The 24,610-nt window shown below is 35.8% G+C and overlaps 1 protein-coding gene across 1 annotated transcript in view; it reads left to right on the top strand.

Annotated features, from left to right (window-relative positions):
• Plap (phospholipase A2 activator protein) overlaps positions 1-24,610 on the top strand; it is a 162,593-nt gene that overhangs the window by 61,635 nt on the left and 76,348 nt on the right. The window contains exons 4-5 of the mRNA XM_090410020.1: positions 1,272-1,575; positions 14,813-14,976. Of these exons, the coding sequence (XP_090266146.1) occupies positions 1,272-1,575; positions 14,813-14,976 (468 nt within the window). The remainder of the gene's footprint in view (positions 1-1,271; positions 1,576-14,812; positions 14,977-24,610) is intronic.

Below are 24,610 nucleotides of genomic sequence, written 5' to 3'. Positions count from 1 at the left end.
GTGCTCTCATCACTGCTTGTTTCATTTAGCAGTTTTTCAAAATAATTACTCCATAATCCAAGGATATCTTTTTCTCCTGTTTTCATGTCACCTTTATCATCTCTAATTCCTTTTACATTACTCTTTTCCTCCATTTCTGAGCTTCTTCAACAACCTTCTTGATATTTATTTTCTATGTTCTTGCCAAAGTCCTCCCATGACTTTTGTTTATCCAGTTTTACACAGTGTTTAGCTTTCTTACATTTGTCTCTGTATTCTCTAAGAGCACAAGCTGACTTATTTGCCAGGAACTTTTGATATGCTTTCTTCTTTTCCTTCACTGCCTCTTTAACTTCTTGTATCCACCATCTGATTTTTCTATCCTTACAGACAACCTCACCACATGCCTATCTGGCTGAATCAGTCAGTGTTTTCTTCAGGGATTGCCACTGAATCTCCAAAATTTGGTTCCTGTTCTCAAACTCTCATTTTTTCTTCAATAATCTTTGTGTATTTTAGTCTACAGTTCACATCTGAGAACTGCTCAACTTTTCTTATATGTTCTTCTTTTTAATATGAAATTCAATTTTTATCCAGCTCAAGACTAAATGGTGATCACTTCCAATTTCAAATCCTCTGTACTCTGGTGTCCTGCACCAGTGGGAAAACATCACTATCAACAATAACATAGTCAATGAGATCTTTCTTATTCCTTGCCTCTTCTCTCCATGTGAATTTGTGCACATTTTTATGTTTGAACATTGTGTTAGTAATAACCAGTCCATGTCCTGAGCAGAAATCCAACAGGTATTTGCCATTATTATTATTAGCTTTGCTCTTTTCTCCAAATTTTTCCAAAATATTTTTGTATATCTGACAATCATTTCCTACTCTGCTATTTAGATCTCCAACGAGGACCAACTTTTTCTTTTTCATTGTGTCAGTTGCTTTCTCTACTAAAGTCTCAAAAAATTCCTCCACTTCTACCTTAGTAGAACCTGCTGTGGGACCATAGGCACAAATTAGTCTCATTGTCCATTTCTCCATTCTCATATTTTCCCACATCACTCTACTTGAGACTGCCTGCCGTTCAAGAAGATTAGCCTCGTATTTAGTGTTGAATACTATGGCAACGCCTTCTTTCCTTGATTGTCATTGCTTGAATATAGCATTTTCAGGCAATTAAATTACTTTTAAGATATTATCAATAATTTAAAATCTTAATCTGTGTTCATATAAAAACACCAAACATTCTAAAAGTTTAGCTTATTCATATTATTTTGTTAATTTAGGACATGAAGATTGTGTCAGAGGTCTTGCAGTACTTTCAACTAAGGAATTTTTGTCTTGCTCTAATGATGCTACAGTGAGACATTGGCAGACTACTGGAGAATGTCTGAAAGTTTATTATGGTCATACTAACTATATATATGGAGTTGCGGCCATGTGCAATAGCGAAGGCTTTGTTACATGTGGTGAAGATCACACTATACGTATCTGGAATAGAGAAGTATGCCAACAAACCATTTGTCTTCCAGCACAATCAGTTTGGACAGTTGCTTGTCTTAGTAATGGAGATATAGCTGCTGGATCAAGGTAAATATTTTCTGTTATATAAATCTGTTTTTTTTTTGTTTTGTTTTTTTATCTTTATGTTTATATTTTGTTGTGAACTTTTAAATATATCTTCAGTTTTCTCTTAATTGGCCCAGATGGAAATTATCTTCTATTCAATAAGGTCTGAGGTTTGAATCCTATTGATATCAGTGGGACTTTTTTTTAAATACTTCTTGATTTAGTTTCATTGTGATGCCTCAAATTGAGATAGTCTAGTTTTTTAATTCCTATATAGGAAGTTGCCTCTATGGGCACCTTTAAAGGTTACTTTTAGTCTTACCGGGTACTAAAAGTTCCCAGTGAGAACATTAGATGAATTTTTATTGGAACTTATGCTATTATAACATTTATTATACACATATATCCACAAGATATAATAAATTTAGTTTAATCCTTTATCCAAGTGTAAGCAAACAGAGTTTGCACCTGAAATATCTTCAGGACTGAGGCAACTCGTGGTAAAAGTGGACCAAGCTCTCATCACTTGTCTTATGTATAATGCTATGATTAAGGGGCCACTACCCAGACCGGTTTCGACCTTTATTGAGGTCTCGTCAGTGGGAGCCAGATCCAGAGGCAGTGATACTACGGTGGAAGTAATGGAGAAGTCATATTTACCTGTACAAGTTGCCAGAAAACTTCCAAAAATATAGTAATTTTATTATTGCAGATATCTATGAAGAGGATATGATATTCTCCTCACTTGAATTCTGAAATTAGAGCAATAAATATGTTTCTATCATTATTCAACACAGTTTCGCAATTATTTCGCGATCATAAAGATGTAAAAATTCTTCTTTGTATAGGCTGTGTTATATGTCTGTTGTTTCTGACATAGGATATGTCAGAAACAACAGACAAGATATTTCAGTCCTTTCTTGCCACTTTGCCTCTACCAACCATCTCATTGAGTGGGATAAGAGTCATATGTCCTATATAGAAGAGAACTACCATTCCAGAACCTTCAAGGAGGCTGCTACGGTCGCCCGTTCAACAGGAAACCTAAATAAGAATCAATGTCTAATCCTACCGGAAATTTGGAAAGCTTTAATCAGATCACTAAACATCAAAGAAATGAACTTTCACGCCAATTACATTATGTCTCGTAACAAATAAATCATGTTCCCAAGACACATGCATTGTCTCGCACAATACTAATTTTGTATGAATTACAACTGTCAGTTAAAACCTAGTCTGTTACCTTCATATAGCTTACCAATTGTATTCCCTGAAGATGCTGATAGCAAAAATCGGCGAAACATGTAGGACAATAAATTAAAAACACACTTGACTAACATTCAAAAAAAGTGTTTTAGTTATAAACCCATCATATTCCCATGATTTCTCAACTGTCTGTTTAAAGTGAAAATCTGATCCTGATAATTCATATTTAAACTGAATCCAGTTTGTTCCCCAGGTTAATATCACAATGTTTCTTAGCTTATGCTCAAGTATGCTGGCTATCTTATTTTGCATAAATCTCATTCAGGAAATTCATCTATAATTCTCACATTTACTTTTATTCTTCTTTTTATAGATGGGTACTATGATAGCTCTGTTTCAATCATCTGGAATTCATCTTTCTTACTTGGCTTTCTGAATTTTCAGGTGTAGCCAGCATAATTTCCAGTTCACTATTAATTCCATTTTTCCACATTTCAAGTTTTTGATAGCTTTTTCTACCTCAAGTATTGAAGAGGAGTGCATATCAATACTTGAGGTAGAAAAAGTCATCAAAAAGTTGAAATGTGAAAATGCAGCTGGAGTAGGATGATATTCGACCAGAATTGCTTGGGTATGGAGATATAAAAGTTTTGCGTTGACTACCTTGCATAATTCAGAGAGCCTTTTCAGAAGATTGCATTCCAAATGATTGGAGAAGAACTCTCATAGTACCCATCTATAAAAAAAGGGAATAAAACTGAATGTGAGAATTACAGAAGAATTTTCTACTAAGTGTTCCAGTACAATTTATACAAGCCTTGAAAAGAGGAGGTTGAGAAAGATTCTGGAAGAGAAACTTGGAGAAGAACAGCTGGGTTCAGGCCAAATAGAGGTTGTCAAGATCAGATTTTCACTTTAAGACAAATAATCAAGAAATAGTGGGCATATGATAAGGATCAGTACTTTAGTTTTGTAGATCTGGAAAAGGAATACGGCAAGGTGCCAGAGAAAAGCTTTTCAAAACAATACAATTATATTGGATGAATTTAACATCATACAGAGCAATACATAGTCTATATATAAGTTATCAGTCAGCAGTTACAATCGAGGAAATACAGGAACATGGTTTGTGGACTGAGTCAATCAGCAGTGCTTTAGGCACAAAATGTTAGATATGACAATATTGGAGTGCTCACTAGTAATATATTGATTTGGAGGAAAATTGTTGATAAAAGATTAATATAATAAGGGTTAAGACATGCATGCACAATATCTCCTCTCTTATTCATCATCCATATGGTCACATTATAAAAGAAAGTGGCATTAAGCCTGATATTAGAATTGGATATGTCAAATTTAGCATGAAAATCTGCAATATAAAGACCAAAACTATGAAAATAGGCAGGGCATGGAAAACTTCAGCTGTATTCTGAATGGGATCCTATAGAACTAGTAAAATATTTAATCTATTTAAGCAGTTTTTTTTTAGTGAAGATGGCAAGTTAAATCTGGAAATAGACAACAGAATAAGCAAAGCTGATATGGTGGTTAGCCAGCTAAATAAGAGAGAAATTAGCCAAAACACCAAACTAGCAGTATACAAGACAGTGTTTAAACCAGTTTTAAGTTATGTATCTGAGAGTTGGATTAGAAATAAAGCACTTGATCAAAGACCAGAGATATATGAGGGCTCTGAGAAAAATTAGGGAAGTTAACTGATGGCATTATTGGCAGAATCATATTAAAAATGAAGATATTAGAAAGGAACTTGACATTATTAGCATTCAAGAATGTGTCAGCAGAGCTAATCTAAGGTGGTGGCCACTTCAATAGAATTGGTGAAGATAGGTTAGCAAAGCAGGTGTTTGATGCCAAAATGGTAGGAAAGAGACCCAGGGGAAGACCAAGGTCTAGGTGGATTGATTCAGTCAGAAGTGCCTTGGAAGCATTTCATGCTTCCAAGGCACTTCTATATTCCAAGGCACACCAATACTGTCATATCTAATCCATTATTAGGTATGACAGTATTGGTGTGCTCACAAGTAATAGATTGATTTGGAGAAAAATTGTTGATAAGAGTTTAATAATAATGTAAACATAATCATGTAGTGCTGTCATAGTAATCTGAACACCCCTTGTCTGTACATATCAGGAAATTGATGATGATATTAATTCTGTCAGATTTCTGGTGATTTTTTTTCCAACATCAAATATTGATATGTACTACTTACTACATTTCTCTTGAATATTTCCTACCATTTTTTGTCATTGTTTATTTCAAAAGAACTATTCCAAATACCAGAATACCTTTATCTTTTATTAATATTATACCACCGTCATCTTTGGCTTCTTTTATAGTATTTTAATTTCTATTCTTTTCAATGGTTTCCAGATCACTTTTCTGCTTTCATGATATTTATCTACTTTCTTAACAAAATATTTCCATATTTTTTTTTACTGTAATTGTCTTCTTTACGGAATAGATAACAAAATAATATGACTGATTGAATCTCTGTACTCATCTTCTGAAATGATGGTTGAAATCAAGAGGAATTATAGTTCTCCCTTCCCAATGGAGTGAGATAGGGCTGCAAATTATTACCAGTGTTATTCAACTGCTTCCTCGAATATGTTGTAAATGAAGCTCTAGAGAACTGTGATATTGAAGTGGTGGTAGTAGGAAGAAGAGTAAACCATCTGAAGTTTGCTGATGATATTGATCTTCTAGTGGAAAACTAATCAGACCTTTGGGAAATCACAAAATTAGCTTATACTCTTAAAAATATGACAACCATAAGTACCCAAAAATAAAAATCATTGACAAATATCTGTGCTTCTGACCTACAAGGAAATGTCATCATCATCAAATTCCTGCTATGTACCCTCAAGGGGTGTACAGGATATAATAGTACTACATAAAAAAAAATTACATCATTATTAATTTCCTATCTACAATTTTCCTCCAAATCAGTCTGTTACTTGTCAAGACCCCAACATTATCAGATTTTATATTTCTATCATCTAAGGCCCTTTGTACCGTATCAATCCACCTATATCTTGGTCTTCCTCTGGGTAATTTTGCTGCCAACCTGGCAGAGAACACTTGTTTTGCTAATCTTTCCTTGCCCACTCTGTTTAAGTGACCATACTACCTGAGATTAGCTCTGCTAACGCATTCCTGGATGCTGACAATGTCAAGTTCTTTCCTAATATCCTCGTTTTTAATATGATATTGCCATTGATGCCATCTGTTCACACCTATAATCTTTCTCAGGACTCTAATATCTGTGGTCTCTAGTCGTTGATCGAGTGTTTTACTTCTGACCCAGCTCTCAGATCCATAAGTTAAAACTGGTTTGAACACTATCTTGTATACAGCTAATTTAGTGTTCCAACTAATTTCTCTCTTATTCCATATGAATTTATTCAATTGACTTCCCACCATACCAGCTTTGCTGATTCTGCTGTCTATTTCTATATTTAATTTACCATCTTCAGTAAAAATCATGCCTAAATAGCTGAAATGTTTTCTTGTTCCACAGGTTCTCCATTCACAACACATTTGACATTTTCAATGATTCTGCTTATTTTCATTGTCTTTGTCTTTTTATTGCTGACCTTCATACCATATCTATTACAACAGCTATTCAATTTAGTCGGAGAATCTTCCAGACTTGTAGCGGATTTATTTAGAAGTATAACATCATCCGCATAAAGCAAAGAGCTGACATTAACATCTCCAAGTTTGATATCATGTTTAATACCACTTTCCTTCATAATGTGATCCATATAGATAATGAATAACAGAGGGGATAATGTACATCCTTATCTCACACCAGATTTAACATTAAACCATCTTCCTGTACTTCCTTCAATTCTAACTGATGACTTACAACTCAAATAAAGACTAAGTATTGCTTGATATAATGCCCCATTGACACCATATAACTGTAGCGTATTGAATAGCTTTTCTCTTGGCACCTTGTGATATGCCTTTTCCGAATCGACAAAACTTAAATACAGGTCTTTGTTATATTCCCATGCTTTCTCGACTATTTGTCGTAAAGTGAAGATCTGATCCTGACAGCCTCTATTTGGCCTGAATCCAGCTTGTTCTTCACCAAGCTTTTCTTCCACAATTCTTCTCAACCTTTTCTCAAGTATACTGGCATAAATCTTGCCCAGAACACTCAGTAATGAAATACCTCTGTAATTGTCACATTCAATTTTATTTCCCTTTTTATATATGGGTACTATGAGAGCTCTACTCCAATCATCAGGAATTCGTCCCTCTGTCCAGGCTTTCTGAACTATGCAGTGCAGCCACTGTAAGACTCTTATACCACCATACTTCAGCATTTCTGGTCGAATATCATCTACTCCTGCTGCCTTTCCACATTTCAAGCCTTTGATGGCTTTTTCTACTTCAAGTATGGATATGTATTCCTGACTGCATGCCTGGTCAGTGTTTTTTATCACTGTGCTGTCATCACTGCTTGTTTCATTTAGCTGTTTTTCAAAGTAATTACTCCATACTTCAAGGATATCTTTTTCTCCTGTTTTCATTTCACCTTTATCATCTCTAATTCCTTTTACAGCACTCTTTCCTCCATTCCTAAGCTTCTTGAACAACCTCCAGAATATTTTGCCACCTTCTTGATATTTATTTTCTATATTCTTGCCAAAGTCCTCCCATGACTTTTGTTTAGCTAGTTTTACACACTGTTTAGCTTTCTTACATTTGTCTCTGTATTCTGTAAGAGTAAAAGCTGACTTATTTGCCAGGAACTTTTGATATGCTTTCTTCTTTAACTTCCTGTGTCCACCAGGGAGTTCTGATTTTTTTATCTTTGCACACAACCTCACCACATGCCTCTCTGGCAGAATCAATCAATGTTTCCTTCAGAGTTTGCCACTGAATCTCCAAGGTTTGATTCCTGTTCTCAAACTCTTTCATTTTCTTTTCAATAATATTTCTGTATTTTAGTCTACAGTTTACATCTGAGAGCTGCTCAACTTTTATTCGCTTTAAAACTTTCTTACATGTTATTCTTTTCAATATGAAATTCAATTTTATCCTGCTCAAGACTAAATAGTGATCACTTCCAATTTCAAATCCTCTGTACACTCTGGTGTCCTGCACCAGGGAGAAAACATCACTATCAACAATAACATAGTCAATGAGACTTTTCTTATTCCTTGCCTCTTCTCTCCATGTGAATTTGTGCACATTTTTATGTTGGAACATGGTGTTAGTAATAACCAGTCCATGTCCTGAGCAGAAATCCAACAGATATTTGCCATTATTATTAGCTTTGCTCTTTTCTCCAAATTTTCCCAAAATATTTTTGTATGTCTCACAATCATTTCCTACTCTACTATTTAGATCCCCAACAAGGACCAACTTTTCCTTTTTCATTGTGTCAGTTGCTTTTTCTAAAGCCTCAAAAAATTCCTCCACTTCTACCTTAGTAGAGCCTTCTGTGGGACCATAGGCACAAATAAGTCTCATTGTCCAGTTCCCCATTCTCATATTTGCCCACATTACTCTACTTGAGACTGACTGCCATTCAAGAAGATTAGCCTCGTATTTTGTGTTGAATACTATGGCTACTCCTTCTTTTCCTTGATTGTTATTGCCTGAATATAACATTTTGTATTTATTGCTCAGAAAGATCTCACCAGTTTTGGTCTTTTTTGTTTCAGTCACCCCTATTATGTCGATCTGGTACTTATCTAATTCCTCAGCTAGCTCCATTTCTTTGCCATTCAGGCTTCTTACGTTGATAGTACCGATCTTTAACTCTGGTGATGTTGAATTGGGGTTTGTTTTCAGATTTGTTCCAGTAGCTGACTTTTCGCTGTTCGCCCTGGTTCCCTGGCGAAAACAACGGGGGCCTTGTTTAACCGGGCAACGCCCCAGCCGGCATGAAATTTTGTCATGTTGTACCATCATTTTTTATTTTGGTTTAACCAATAAGAATACAATTTGGTCGGCTAAATCCCAAATTGCCAGCCCATCCTCGTTCGTTCAGTATCAAAGTAGATACCCAACAGGGTGCACCACGAGAAGGTGAGGATTGGACATTAGGTCAGAAGCCCTGGTCGGTTCTCCGCATTCCTTTAAAGGCTATGTGGAGGTCTCCTCTCAGTTATACAGCTTTGACCCTTTGTTACAAGACATAATGTAATTGGCGTGAAAGTTCATTTCATTTCTTTGATGTTTAGTGATCTAATTAAAGTTTTTTTCCAAATTTCCTGTAGGATTTAGACCTTGATTCTTATTTAGGTTTCCTGTTGAACTGGCGACCATAGCAGCCTCCTTGAAGGTTCTGGAACGGTAGTTCTCTTCTATATAGGGCATATGATGATCCGGTAGGTGGCACTGTACTTCTTCTTTTTAAATCTGAAGGCATTGAGGCTTCACCTTACCCTAGCTGAGTTGAGGTTTAGTACATTCTCGTGACGTGCTAGATAAATTGAAATTGAAATTTATTATAAAAAAATTGACCGGCATGGTTGGCCGAGTGGATAGCGTATCTGCTCTCCAGCCAAAGGGCTGTGGGTTTGAATCCCGCCGTGGGCATGGATGTTTGTGATTGTCTGTGGAAATACCAGTGGTGGTAGGCAGTAGAATGCGTTGGTGTAGTTGTGGTCAGTTGTGATTGAATGGTGGAGACGGAGTTGTAGACCTGGTACCCTCCCTCAATGAGTCCTTGGACTCCCAAGGACTCATTGAGGGTGGGTACCAGGTCTACATAATAATAATATAATAATATTTTTTATTAAAAATTAACTAATTAATTAATCCTAAATTAAATTATTTCACTTTAAAAGCAAAAAAAACATAAAACTAACAAGTAAAATAATATTAAATTACATACACTTCCTTTTAAAAATTTATTTTTCTGTTTAAATTTGTTTCACTATAAATTTGCATTTCACACTTCACTCAGTAACTCACTAGACACAGAGGGAAAACTAACCAGTCACTTTTCACAAATCAGAAAAAGATGAACCAAAAGCAGGAACACGTGATTTATTGCTGCAATAAAACACATGTTCTATGGCTACCCTGCCGTGGGCTGAAACAGGCCAACCCATAATAAAATTTTAAGACAAACAAGCATTCCCAGGATCGAGGGTGTAAGATTACCTATCTCGATCAATTTTACAATTATAATTTGTGGAATTTTTTAATCGATCCCGGGAGAAGTGCTCTGTCTCCCCCCCACGCGCAGACGCCCATGACCGTGTGATTGCATTTTATCTATGGATGAAAGTTTTGAGAGGGTATAGCGCAGCGCTCATCTTAATTGGTCCAATGCAATTAATTGCAGGATAACTTTGAGTACTTCTGCATAGAGGAGGGGAACAATCTGTTTTAGGATTTATGAGAAAACAACAGTGAAGGAGAATGCTATACAGGTAACCCTCGCATAACGCGGTACTTATACAACGCGGTTTCATTATAACGTGATCTACAAATTGTAGCAACCCTTGTATAACATGGTACTTATACAACGCAGTTTTGATATAACGCGATCTACGAATTGCAGTAATCCTTTATCTTTTCATATATTTTATCTTCGTTAAATTTGTGTCTGCCCGTATCACGCATGGTTATAAGTAGCGAATTTTAGGGGAAATATCCTTTAGCACGTATGTACGTCAATTGTTTACCGTATAAAGTGTTAATTATTGTTGAAAGTGTCTTCCTTTTTTGCCAGGAAAGCGCATTAAAAATCAAAAGTGTGTTAATCTTCTCAAGCTGAGCACTTTATTTTCTTCTGAGTTACGTACATACAATATGTAATGCTTTTTTTATGTAAAAAAATTATTTCTTTAGTAATGGCCACATGGAGAGTTTTTGCGATATGGTTGAAAATGAAATTAGTGAATTAATTGATGGGGAAATAGATTTAAATGAGGAGGAACTGGTACAGTTAATAGATGACGTCAAACCAAATGGCGGGGAAAGTTCTGTCGAAGATTCTGATTGTGATGAATCTGTTAAAAAATTCAGTTTAAAGACATTAGCAGAAGGATTTGACTTGGCAAGAAAGTTAGGAAGCTATTTTACGGATAATGACCCCAGAATGGAGAGCTCCAGAAAATTCACGAGACAATTGGATATTTGTTTAACTCCATATTATGAACTTAATAAAAAAATTGCAGCATAGTGGTAAGCATGGTCTTATTACTGACTTCTTGATAATTAAACCATCCGAAGTATGCAATGAGAATTATACAAATGAAATCACTTGAAATCCAAGAGATTTCAAGTGATGACGACTTCCGGCCACTCGTAAATAAAGAACATCTACGAAATGTTCGTTTTGAAGACTGATGACGATTGAAATATGCACTTTATTATGTGCAATGAAGTTTATGTACAATTTGTAATTTTCTAAGTTTATACTATGTATTTGTTTCATAGTTTATATGTTTTCTTAACTTACATGAATTACAAGAATTAAATAAAAATATATTTTTGTTGCATATGTCATTGTTGTTTATATAAATAAAAAAAATGATTTCGGAACCTAACCTTACATTTTCTATGTAATCTGAGTCTCACATAACGTGATTTATATAATGCGGCATTTCTGTGGAACCTAACATCCGCATTATACGAGGGTTACCTGTATTTGGTTCGTATTTTTGAAATACTCAAAGATGAAAATGTGAACCATCATTTATAAGATATGTGAGAATAGGAAAGAATAAGTGTGAATAGAAACACTTTCATTAATGGTAAAGAATAATTAATAATTATCATTTGTGATATGTGTGTCATATAAGTTGCTGGATAGAGCGAATAGCAGGATCCTATAAATTCTAAACATGAATAAGTGAATTTATGTTGGCATAATTAAAAAAAATAAAACTTATGATGAGAGAGAGAGAATATTGCAGGAATAAATATGGTTTGATGGTGCAGCAATCATCTTGTAAAATTTGTTGCACATGTTATGTGTATTTCTCTGGTTTGTGTATATTTCTCTCCGTTTTTCAAGAATTTTATTTTGTTTACTGAGATTAAGTATACATAACATCCGATCATTATCGGAATTATCCACGCTTTCAGGAATCATATTTTTTTTTTTTTTTTTTTTTTTTTTTTTTTTTTTTAGTATCAGCGGTTCTATCTGTCTTATCAATCTCACATATGCTGGTATTTTGTTGTAGATCAACAACATCTTATAATACACAGAATATTCATTTTTATTCAGGAATAGATATTTTTTACTGTCTGTTATTTCCGAAAACTAGAATAAAAATGTCTCTGTATACCGTTAAAAAACTTTGCAATCTGTACAAAATTTTGCTTGTACAGATGCTATACTGTACAAGCAAAAGAAAAAACAATTAGCATTTTTCTCCTAACATCCACTTTCAAATTTTCAGTTCCAGAAAACATGCGTAACAACTGTTTGTAATATATATTGGATACAAAAAGCGCTCAACTCACGACAAGTGACAACGTCCAATTGGATTGGTTGACACAATAACCAATCATAGATGCTAGGTGATGAGTGAGCACAAAATTTTAGCTCACCCGGCCCCGCCTTCTCAGTGGTTTAAAAATATTAAAAAGCTAAGAATTTGTCCGGATGTGCCCTTTTTACATCTTTTCGAATGGCTCAAAGGCGTATGCATTTCAAAAGCACACCTGGGCTATTAACGCGAATGTGGCACAATGTTTACGCAGCTTTATGAAGAAAAGTGCATTCTTCATGAAGCACTAATGCTTTATTACCCTCCTGAAGAGGACAATGAAACATTAGTACAGTATATTGTGTTCAATTTTAGGAATCGTGCGAAATCTGCAAACAATTGGGGGAGTCTTTACCGGGAATAAATGCAAAAATATGATATGGATGATACTGATATTTCGTGGATGAGCACCGCACACATGGAATATTCACCCTTGATATATATATATATATATATAATTTTTATCTATGCAATTTTTACAATTGCTTCTTTGAACTCTAATCGTGTAATATCATATACTTCAGCTGCGACTGAGACGAGAGTGCATGAATTAAGATTCATTATTATGATTCATCTTTTAATGTAATTAATGGTCTGTCTCCTTGATGAAGTCCGCATAACGTTGGATAAAATATATTGGAGTCTTTAAATAAAATTCTGTTTAATTTTTGCTACATGTGTAAACCATAAAGTTATTTTATAATCATAGTCAATATGATTTTTCTTGTTTCCCTCCTTGTGAATTTATGCATATCTTTATGTTGGAACATTGTGTTTGTAAAGACTAATTAAATAAATCAATGTATCCTCAGTTTGGCACGGTAGTCCATCATGTTTATGGATTTTTGGCAATCCATGTATATGAGGAGGAGGGGAGTTCTAGATTTATATAATTTGATGAACCTGCAACATGCCTGTGAAGAGGTAAGATTTTTGAGAATCCTCTGAATGGTTTTGAATATTAATAAGATCAAAGTGAAATAGTAAGTTGACTGAATTTGTGTAAAATACACTGCTGTCTCATGAAAGCTATGAGGGTGGTCTGAAAAGTTCTTGGCCTAACAATAAAAAAACGAATTTATAATTTCAAAATAATTTTTATTTTTCAACATAATCTCCCTTAAGACTAATACATTTATTCCAGCGATGCTCCAGCACCATTATCCCGTCCCTGTAGTGGTTCTCAGTAAGATCTGCAAAATACCCCTCTACAGCTGCAATCACCTCTTGATTCGAAGAAAAATGCTGACCAGCGAGGAAGAGATAGAAGTCAGAGAGAGCCAAATCTCAGGGATAGGGTGGATGTTCGAACGATTCATAGTGCAGATCCCTTAATTTTCCCATTGCCAAAACACCTTTGTGAGCAGTTGATTTCTTTCTTCTGCAAACTGGGTCTTTTCTCACGAATTTTTTCATCCAGTCTGGTTAAAATGATCAGAATAATATTCCCCAGTTATTGTTTTACCTTTTCAAGACAATTAATAAACAAAATGCGTTTAGCGTCCCAAACTACCAATGCCATTACCTTTCCGGCTGATGGAACTGAGGCACTGAACAACTGGCTTCTGTCCACTGTTTTGACTGCTCTTTGGATTCTGGTGTGTAATGGTGAATCCATAGTAATAAATCGATGCACAAAATCAGTTTTATTCTTGTTAAAACACTCCAAGCACTGTTCAGAGATTTTAATGCAAGTGCGTTTTTGATCTGCTGTGAGCAAGCACTGCACCTATCTTTCACGAAGCTTTTTTGTTTGCAATTCTTCATGCAAAATATATCCTACACGTTCTTTGAAATGCCTATAGTCTCAGCAAGCTCACGCACTTTGACTCGGTCATCCAATACCGTATCATGCACTTGATTAATGATTTCTACACTTTTTTGGACGTCCTTCACGTGGATCATCTTCAAGGCTGGTATGGCCACATTTAAACTCAGCAGCCCATTTCTTAATTGTTGAAAATGAAGGAGAAGAGCACCCATAAACTTTTATGAATTTCAAATGAATTTCTTTTGGAATTAAACCTTCTTTTACAAAGAATTTTATAACTGCACAATACTCAATTTTATCCATTTCAAGGGACTAAGGCAACACTTTTGCTTCAGACAGCTGTATAAAACAAACTACTTGATAGAATGACTTGCAATTTCACATGGATTCTTATGACAGATGTGCCAACTTAGAAAAAAAAAAAAATCTTGCCAATGGTGTTGCTATCTATGATCCAGGCCGAGAACTTTTCAGCCCACCCTCATAAATAAAATTTGTGTTAGGATGAATTTGGGTAATATGCTTAATAGCAATTTTATATGCTCTTGTTTTTAATGTGTTAGAATTTTAGAGGTAATTTTCTTGGTTAGCATTTATGGTTAATGATACAAAGAGTTAATAATAGGTGACTTTTAATTACCTAAGTTGGTGAAAATGAATTGAGCAAATGTTGTACAGTTTTAAATTATTTAATACATAAGTGATTAGAGCTAATTTCTTAGTTGCTTTCATACTGGAATCCATCGTTTTTTTGAAAAGTAATCCATATTATTCTTACAGTGATGGAGTAGCACGAGTTTTTACTTGGCATAAGGAGTTGTATGCACCTGATGAAGAACAAAAAGCATTCGAACATGAAATAACAAAAACAGCTGTACCATCAGGAGAAATAGGAGACCTTAAAATTGAAGAACTTCCTGGGAAAGAAGTACTCCTAGAACCAGGTATTTTTTTTGTCTTTAAAAGAGTAACATTGAAAGAGCTCTTTTAAAGACTAAAGAAATGTGCAATAAATCCTATTTAATTAAACCTCTGATACAGTTGACTTTAATATAGCACTTCCACCTTTTTTTTTTTTTCTGCAATCCGTTTCAGTCACTGACAGTAATTCAATCAGTTGTTGATACAATGTGGCACGTATATGAATCTTTTGTCTATCATGTTTCCATATTCTTGTCTTACACCTGTGTAAGGTAGACACCAGAACATGAAATCCTAGAAACACCTGTATGGTACTAATTATAATGAAGAACCAAAGGCTTCAATTCGGCGACATGAACTTATTTAAGTTAAGAGATATTATATCCCATATTGTTTCTTAGCTGAATAAGAAACTCAAAGAGTTTCATGCCGAATATCGAAACTATATAAAGTTCGGCGATTCCAAGCGTAAGCAAATACCTGGATAGAGCAGCAACTGACCCTTGAAGGTAGTGCAAGCTAAGGCAACTCTACAAAGGGTAGAGCAAGCTCCGATCACTATTCTTGATATTTACCCATAATGTGAACATAACTCCTAGGAGCTGTATTATTGTTCAACATTATGAGAGAAGGTCACTACCTAGACCGGTTTCGACCTTTTTTGAGGTCTCATCAGTGAGTAGGTAGACCAAGTTAATACCAAGTTTGTAGCGAACAGACCTTGCATCCCTTCTATGAGAATTGCCAAGAGGTGTCCTATTAAATTACTAATTATAATGAAGAGCCAAAGACTTCAATTCAGCGACATGAACTTATTTAAGTTAAGGGATATTATATCCCATATTGTTTCTTAGCCGAATATAGAAACTATATAAAGTTCGGCGATTTCAAGTGTAAGCAAATACTTGGATAGTGCAAGCTGAGGCAACCCATACAAAGGGTGGAGCAAGCTCCGATCACTGTTCTTGATATTTACCCATAATGTGAACTTAACTCCTAGGAGCGGTATTATTGTTCAACATTATGAGAGAAGGTCACTACCCAGACCAGTTTCAACCTTTTTTGAGGTCTCATCAGTGAGTAGGTAGACCAAGTTAATACCAAGTTTGTAGCGAACAGAACTTGCATCCCTTCTATGAGAAGTGCCAAGAGGTGTCCTATTAAATTACTAATCATAATGAAGAGCCAAAGGCTTCAATTCGCGACATCAACTTATTTAAGTTAAGGGATATTATATCCCATATTTGGTATCCATATAAAAGGATGCTTATGCTTGGAATTGCCGAACTTTACATAGTTTCTATATTCGGCATGAAACTCTTTGAGTTTCTTATTCGGCTAAGAAACAATAAGAAACAACAATACATTTTGTTCCGTTAGTCTCAATCTCACACCAAATAGCCTAAAATGAGCTCTTTTCACTATCCTGCAATACAACTTCTATTCTCCTTGGTTGCAGTTCATCAGCTATCATCAGTAACACTCCTCCTCCTCTGTCCCTCCTGAACACACTATACCCTAACATTCAATCCCACTGACTATGTCATCTTCTGTCAGCCATGTTTCACTAATGCCAATAACCTGTGGCCAGGAAGAGCCAACCAAGGCCAAAAATTCTTCCTTCTTGTTCCTAATACTCCTGGCATTAGTATACATGAAATGCAGAGGTCCATTTGTCCCACCCCTATCTTGATGTGTTATACTAACTATCCCATTCTGATTTCTTGTCCTTCGTACTGGCTTGGGTACATTATAAGCATTCTTACACTCAACTGCCTTACTGATGTCTGCATATCCGCTTCTTCCCCTCCTTAATAGTTCAAGTTTCCCTTATTTTTGCATCCACTCTCGCTTCACTCAGCAACACTTTTTTTCAGTCTTCGCACACTAAATCCATTCAAATGTAAGCCATCCATCTTGTACAAGTCCTTTCGCCCATCAAACTCACTCCACAGCACACTGTCTGCATAACCTGCGCATAAAGTCATTTGCGATAATGGCCCTCCTTCTAAACTCTTCTCTGTCATACTGCGGCAACAGACTCACTATCCTAACTCTGTCACTCTTTTCTTTCGCTACCTCTAATAATTCCTTCACGTCCTCTCTCATTTCAAATTTATCTCCTTTAAAATCATTCATTCCCACTACGATTATCATTTCTTTCACCCTCTGTTTCTGCACTTTAATGCTCTCACTTACATCCTTAATTTTCGCACCCAGTAAGTACGATTTAGTTAAACTCGCATCTATCACACCTCTTACTAACACGTCACCGTACAACACTCTTTCCTTCATTACTGAAACACTCCCAATCATACACCTATTTTTCCTTTCTTACACTTGTTAATTTCCGTTTGCCGTGGCATTCGGGAAGGAGTTTTGCAGTCTCTCCAACTCTTGCTTCGCCTTTGTATTATGCCGCGTAACCGTGCGATCTCACTCATTACAGCTAATTTCTCATTTTTTTCATCATTCACACCATTTTCTCTCTCTATAATTACTTCCACTCTCTCTTTCATCATCGCTCTCATTGCCATCTTGTACAACATCACAGTTTACTGTCAAACCACTATTTACTTTCACATTCTGGCTTTCTTCTACAACAACTATCTCACAACCTGACCCACACTACAATTCCTCACTTTCGGCACTTTCTCCCACCACTATCATTATCTATCCAAATTCCAGCCTCTTCTGAGAATGCATACATACCACACATATCACACTGGATGAATTCCTTAACATTCAAGTTTTTGAGCAAAGACAGCAAATTTTTGGTCGCCATTGTTTTTCGTCGCAATGCCGCCATGTGCTATACTATCAATTGTAACTACTAGAAAACTACTAAATACTACTAGAAATCACACCAAAAATCTCACAGACACACCAAACTACCAAAAACAAACAATAGAACATCAAGATTAAATCAATATTGCCAATTTATTCTCAAAATAATACTTCTCTTTGGGAGCTCTCTGCAAACACTATACACCATGAAGCCCGCTACCTAAGTTTTGTTTTTAATTTGTAGTTCTTTCTTAAACTACCACCCTGAAGAAGATACTGGTTCTTAGTGCATAATCTACTTGTATATAATATTAATGACTATTAAACCAAGCCAGATATTTTATTACTAAACTTGAAGTTGTAAAATTTAATTTCAAACATGAATGTTTGTTTATATATTTGTGAATCCCCCCCCCCAATTCCATGAAATCTAAACCTCTGGTTGGACTTCTGCTGCAGGTGGGCTGAAAATTAGAAAATCTAGAAACTGCTTTAAAGACTACATGCTACTTTTCCAAGCCACTTCAGGCCTCCAATGAACAAAGCAGTTTTATATTGGGAGGTGCTTAAGGTTCAAAGCTGTACAACTGAGAGGAGACCTCCACATAGCCTTTAAAGGAATGCAGAGAACCGACCAGGTCTTCTGACCTAATGTCCAATCATCACCTTCTCGTGGTGCACCCTGTTGGGTATCTACTTGGATACTGAACGAACGAGAATGGGCTGGCAATTTGGGATTTAGCCGACCAAATAGTATTCTTATTGGTTAAACAAAAATAAAAAATGATAGTACGACATGACAAAATTTCATGCCGGCTGGGGCGTTGCCTGGTTAAACTAGACCCCCCGTTGTTTTCGCCAGTGAACCAGGGCGAACAGCGAAAAGTCAGCTACTGGAACAAATCTGAAAACAAACCCCAACTCAACATCACCAGAGTTAAAGATCGGTACTATCAACATAAGAAGCCTGAATGGCAAAGAAATGGAGCTAGCTGAGGAATTAGATAAGTACCAGATCGACATAATAGGGGTGACTGAAACAAAAAAGACAAAAACTGGTGAGCTCTTTCTGAGCAATAAATACAAAATGTTATATTCAGGCAATGACAATCAAGGAAAAGGAGGAGTAGCCATAGTATTCAACACAAAATACAAGGCTAATCTTCTTGAATGGCAGTCAGTCTCAAGTAGAGTAATGTGGGCAAATATGAGAATGGGGAACTGGACAATGAGACTTATTTGTGCCTATGGTACCACAGAAGGTTCTACTAAGGCAGAAGTGGAGGAATTTTTTGAGGCTTTAGAAAAAGCCACTGACACAATGAAAAATGAAAAGTTGGTCCTTGTTGGGGATCTAAATAGCAGAGGAGGAAATGATTGTGAGACATACAAAAATATTTTGGGAAAATTTGGAGAAAAGAACAAAGCTAATAATAATGGCAAATATCTGTTGGATTTCTGCTCAGAACATGGACTGGTTATTATTAACACCATGTTCCAACATAAAAATGTGCACAAATTCACATGGAGAGAAGAGACAAGGAATAAGAAAAGTCTCATTGACTATGTTATTGTTGATAGTGATGTTTTCTCCCTGGTGCAGGACACCAGAGTGTACAGAGGATTTGAAATTAGAAGTGATCACTATTTAGTCTTGAGCAGGATAAAATTGAATTTCATATTGAAAAGAATAACATGTAAGAAAGTTTTAAAGCGAATAAAAGTTGAGCAGCTCTCAGATGTGAACTGTAGACAAAAATACACAAAGATTATTGAAGAAAAAATGAAAGAGTTTGAGAACAGGAATCAAGCCTTGGAGATTCAGTGGCAAACTCTGAAGAAAACATTGATTGATTCTGCCAGAGAGGCATGTGGTGAGGTTGTCTGTAAGGATAAAAAAATCAGAACTCCCTGGTGGACACAAGAAGTTAAAGAGGCAGTGAAGGAAAAGAAGAAAGCATATCAAAAGTTCCTGTCAAATAAGTCAGATTGTGCTCTTAGAGAATACAGAGACAAATGCAAGAATGCTAAACACTGTGTAAAACTAGCTAAACAAAAGTCATGGGAGGACTTTGGCAAGAATATAGAAAATAAATATCAAGAAGGTGGCAAAATATTCTGGTGGTTGTTGAAGAAGCTTAGGAATGGGGGAAAGAGTGCTGTAAAAGGAGTTAGAGATGATAAAGGTAACATGAAAATGGGAGAAAAAGATATCCTTGAAGTATGGAGTAATTACTTTGAAAAACTGCTAAATGAAACAAGCAGTTTTAACAGCACAGTGGTAAAAAAACACTGACCAGGTATGCAGTCAGGAATACATATCCATACTTGAAGAAGAAAAAGCCATCAGAGGCTTGAAATGTGGAAAGGCAGCAGGAGTAGATGATATTCATCCAGAAATGCTGAAGTATGGTGATGTGAGAGTCTTACAGTGGCTGCACTGCATAGTTCAGAAGGCCTGGACAGAGGGACGAATTCCCGATGATTGGAGTAGAGCTCTAATAGTACCCATATATAAAAAGGGAAATAAAACTGAATGTGAGAATTACAGAGGTATTTCCCTACTGAGTGTTCCTGGCAAGATCTATGCAAGTATACTTGAGAAACAGTGAGAAGAATTGTGGAAGAAAAGCTTGGTGAAGAACAAGCTGGATTCAGGCCAAATAGAGGTCGTCAGGATCAGATCTTCACTTTACGACAAATAGTCGAGAAAGCATGGGAATATAACAAAGATCTGTATTTAAGTTTTGTCGATTTGGAAAAGGCATATGACAATGTGCCAAGGGAGAAGCTATTCAATACGCTGCAGTTATATCAAGCAATACTTGGTCTTTATTTGAGTTGTAAGTCAGCAGTTAGAATTGAAGGAAGTACAGGAAGATGGTTTAATGTGAAATCTGGTGTGAGACAAGGATTATCCCCTCTGTTATTCATTATCTATATGGATCAAATTATGAAGGAAAGTGGTATTAAACATGATATCAAAATTGGAGATGTTAATGTCAGCTCTTTGCTTTATGCGGATGATGTTACACTTCTAAATAAATCCGCTACAAGTCTGCAAGATTCTCTGACTAAATTGAATTGCTGTTGTAATAGATAAGGTATGAAGGTCAGCAATAAAAAGACAAAGACAATGAAAATAGGCAGAATCATTGAAAATGTCAACTGTGTTGTGAATGGAGAACCTGTGAAACAAGTAAAACATTTCAGCTACTTAGGCACGATTTTTACTGAAGATGGTAAATTAAATATAGAAATAGACAACAGAATCAGCAAAGCTGGTATTGTAGGAAGTATTGAATAAATTCATATGGAATAAGAGAGAAATTAGAACATTAATTAGCTGTATAAAAGACAGTGTTCAAACCAGTTTTAACTTATGGATCTGAGAGCTGGGTCAGAAGTAAAACAGTAGACCAAAGACTAGAGACCACAGATATTAGAGTCCTGAGAAAGATTATAGGCATGAACAGATGGCATCAATGGCAATATCATATTAAACACAAGGATATTAGGAAAGAACTTGACATTGTCAATATCCAGGAATGCGTTAGCAGAGCTAATCTCAGGTGGTATGGTCACTTAAACAGAATGGGCGAAGAAAGATTAGCGAAACAAGTGTTCTCTGCCCGGTTGGCAGCAAAACGACCCAGAGGAAGACCAAGATATAGGTGGATTGATACGGTACAAAGTGCCTTAGATGATAGAATATAAGATCTGATAATGTTGGAGTCTTGACAAGTAACAGACTGATTTGGAGGAAAATTGTAGATAAGAAGTTAGTAATGATGTAAATTTTTCATGTAGTACTATCATATCCTGTACACCCCCTTGAGGGTACACGGCAGGAATTTGATGATGATGAAATTCATCTACCACCTAAAGATATTCAACATCTATGCTACAGTGGGATTTTGAACCCATGACCATAAGTTGGAAAACAGAGACACCATTCACTTGCATTGAGGGATAACGATCCCTGAATGGAGCGTCCCAGAAAATTCACAAGATAATTGGATATTTGTTTAGCTACATATCGTGAACTTAATAAAAAAATTGCAGCATAGTGGTAAGTAAGGTTTTATTACTGACTTCTTGATAATTAAACCAGCCGAAGTATGCAGTGAGAATTATACAAATACTGTCCAAGTGATTTCAAGTGATGGCACTTGTAAATAAACAACACCTACGAAATGTTAGTTTTGAAGACAGCGATGACGATTAAAATATGCACTTTTATTTTATGTTGCCTAAAACGTTTATGCATTATGTGCAATGAAGTTTAAGTATGATTTGTAATTTTATAAGTTTATACTATGTATTTGTTTCATAGTTTACATGTTTTCTTAACTTACATGAATTACCTGAATTAAATAAAAATATATTTTTGTTGGGTATGTCATTGTGGTTTATATATATTTAAAAAAGGGAAAAAAAAACGATTTCGGAACCTAACCCTACTTTTTATATGTGATCTGAGTCTTGCACAACGCGATTTATATAATGCGGCATTTCTATGGAACCTAACATCCGCATTATACTAGGGTTACCTGTATTGGGTAAGATCAACCAGCTTTCTAAATCGTCCATCATTCTTTACTCTCCCCCCCCCCCCTCAATTAACTGCACATCCCAGTTAATCTAGAAAATATTTTTATGTCAAATATGTTTTTCTGTTATTACCTTCCGTTAACAATTTTCTCTTCTGCCATACCACTCAGAATTTTCATGTCATGGGATGATTATAACTTGCTGGCATCTCATTTGCAGTAAAATTGCAATGTAATAAACTTCTTTTAACGAGGCTGTTTTTTGCGTATTTTTGTATGCAGTGGCCGGTAGAATAATTTTAAATATAGGTTTTTTTTGGTTGATGATGATGTAATGAGAATGATATTTCTTTATGATGAGCATATTTTGGCCATTTTCCACGGTTATGTAAATAGCACATCTTTCAGTATTGCATAGCTTTATTACAACAGTGGATCATGTACTGTATTTTCCACTATTTGCATTTAATATATTATAGTATATTAATACTATAATGTGATAAACACAGGGTGCTTAAGGGTCAAAGCTGTATAACTGAGAGGAGACCTCAACATAGCCTTTAAAGGAATGCGGAGAACCGACCAGGGCTTCTGACCTAATGTCCAATCCTCACCTTCTCGTGGTGCACCCTGTTGGGTATCTACCTGGATACTGAACGAACGAGGATGGGCTGGCAATTTGGGATTTAGCCGACCAAATTGTATTCTTATTGGTTAAACCAAAATAAAAAATGATGGTACAACATGACAAAATTTCATGCCGGCTGGGGCGTTGCCCGGTTAAACAAGGCCCCCGTTGTTTTTGCCAGGGAACCAGGGCGAACAGCGAAAAGTCAGCTACTGGAACAAATCTGAAAACCAACCCCAACTCAACATCACCAGAGTTAAAGATCGGTACTATCAACATAAGAAGCCTGAATGGCAAAGAAATGGAGCTAGCTGAGGAATTAGATAAGTACCAGATCGACATAATAGGAGTGACTGAAACAAAAAAGACAAACTGGTGAGATCTTTCTGAGCAATAAATACAAAATGTTATATTCAGGCAATGACAATCAAGGAAAAGAAGGAGTAGCCATAGTATTCAACACAAAATACGAGGCTAATCTTCTTGAATGGCAGTCAGTCTCAAGTAGAGTAATGTGGGCAAATATGAGAATGGGGAACTGGACAATGAGACTTATTTGTGCCTATAGTCCCACAGAAGGTTCTACTAAGGCAGAAGTGGAGGAATTTTTTGAGGCTTTAGAAAAAGCCACTGACACAATGAAAAATGAAAAGTTGGTCCTTGTTGGGGATCTAAATAGCAGAGGAGGAAATGATTGTGAGACATACAAAAATATTTTGGGAAAATTTGGAGAAAAGAACAAAGCTAATAATAATGGCAAATATCTGTTGGATTTTTGCTCAGGACATGGACTGGTTATTACTAACACCATGTTCCAACATAAAAATGTGCACAAATTCACCTGGAGAGAAGAGGCTAGGAATAAGAAAAGTCTCATTGATTATGTTATTGTTGATAGTGATGTTTTCTCCCTGGTGCAGGACCCTAGAGTGTACAGAGGATTTGAAATTGGAAGTGATCACTATTTAGTCTTGAGCAGGATAAAATTGAATTTCATATTGAAAAGAATAACATGTAAGAAAGTTTTAAAGCGAATAAAAGTTGTGCAGCTCTCAGATGTGAATTGTAGACTAAAATACACAAAGATTATTGAAGAAAAAATAAAAGAATTTGAGAACAGGAATCAAACCTTGGAGATTCAGTGGCAAACTCTGAAGGAAACATTGATTGATTCTGCTAGAGAGGCATGTGGTGAGGTTGTCTGCAAGGATAAAAAAATCAGAACTCCCTGGTGAACACAGGAAGTTAAAGAGGTAGTGAAAGAAAAGAAGAAAGCATATCAAAAGTTCCTGTCAAATAAGTCAGCTTGTTCTCTTAGAGAATACAGAGACAAATGAAAAAATGCTAAACACTGTGTAAAACTAGCTAAACAAAAGTCATAGGAGGACTTTGGCAAGAATATAGAAAATAAATATCAAGAAGGTGGCAAAATATTCTGGAGGTTGTTGAAGAAGCTTGGGAATGGAGGAAAGAGTGCTGTAAAAGGAGTTAGAGATGATAAAGGTGACATGAAAACCGGAGAAAAAGATATCCTTGAAGTATGGAGTAATTACTTTGAAAAACTGCTAAATGAAACAAGCAGTGATGACAGTGCAGTTGTGAAAAACACTGACCAGGCATGCAGTCAGGAATACATATCCATACTTGAAGTAGAAAAATCCATCAAAGGCTTGAAATGTGGAAAGGCAG

Source organism: Typopeltis vanoorti, chromosome 20, assembly GCF_054136105.1.
Source record: "Typopeltis vanoorti isolate ZY-2024b chromosome 20, IOZ_Tvanoo_1.0, whole genome shotgun sequence".
Classification (NCBI taxonomy): Eukaryota; Metazoa; Arthropoda; class Arachnida; order Uropygi; family Thelyphonidae; genus Typopeltis; species Typopeltis vanoorti.
The sequence above is the reverse complement of the archived record's forward strand: the minus strand, read 5'-3'. Positions and strand labels throughout refer to the sequence as shown.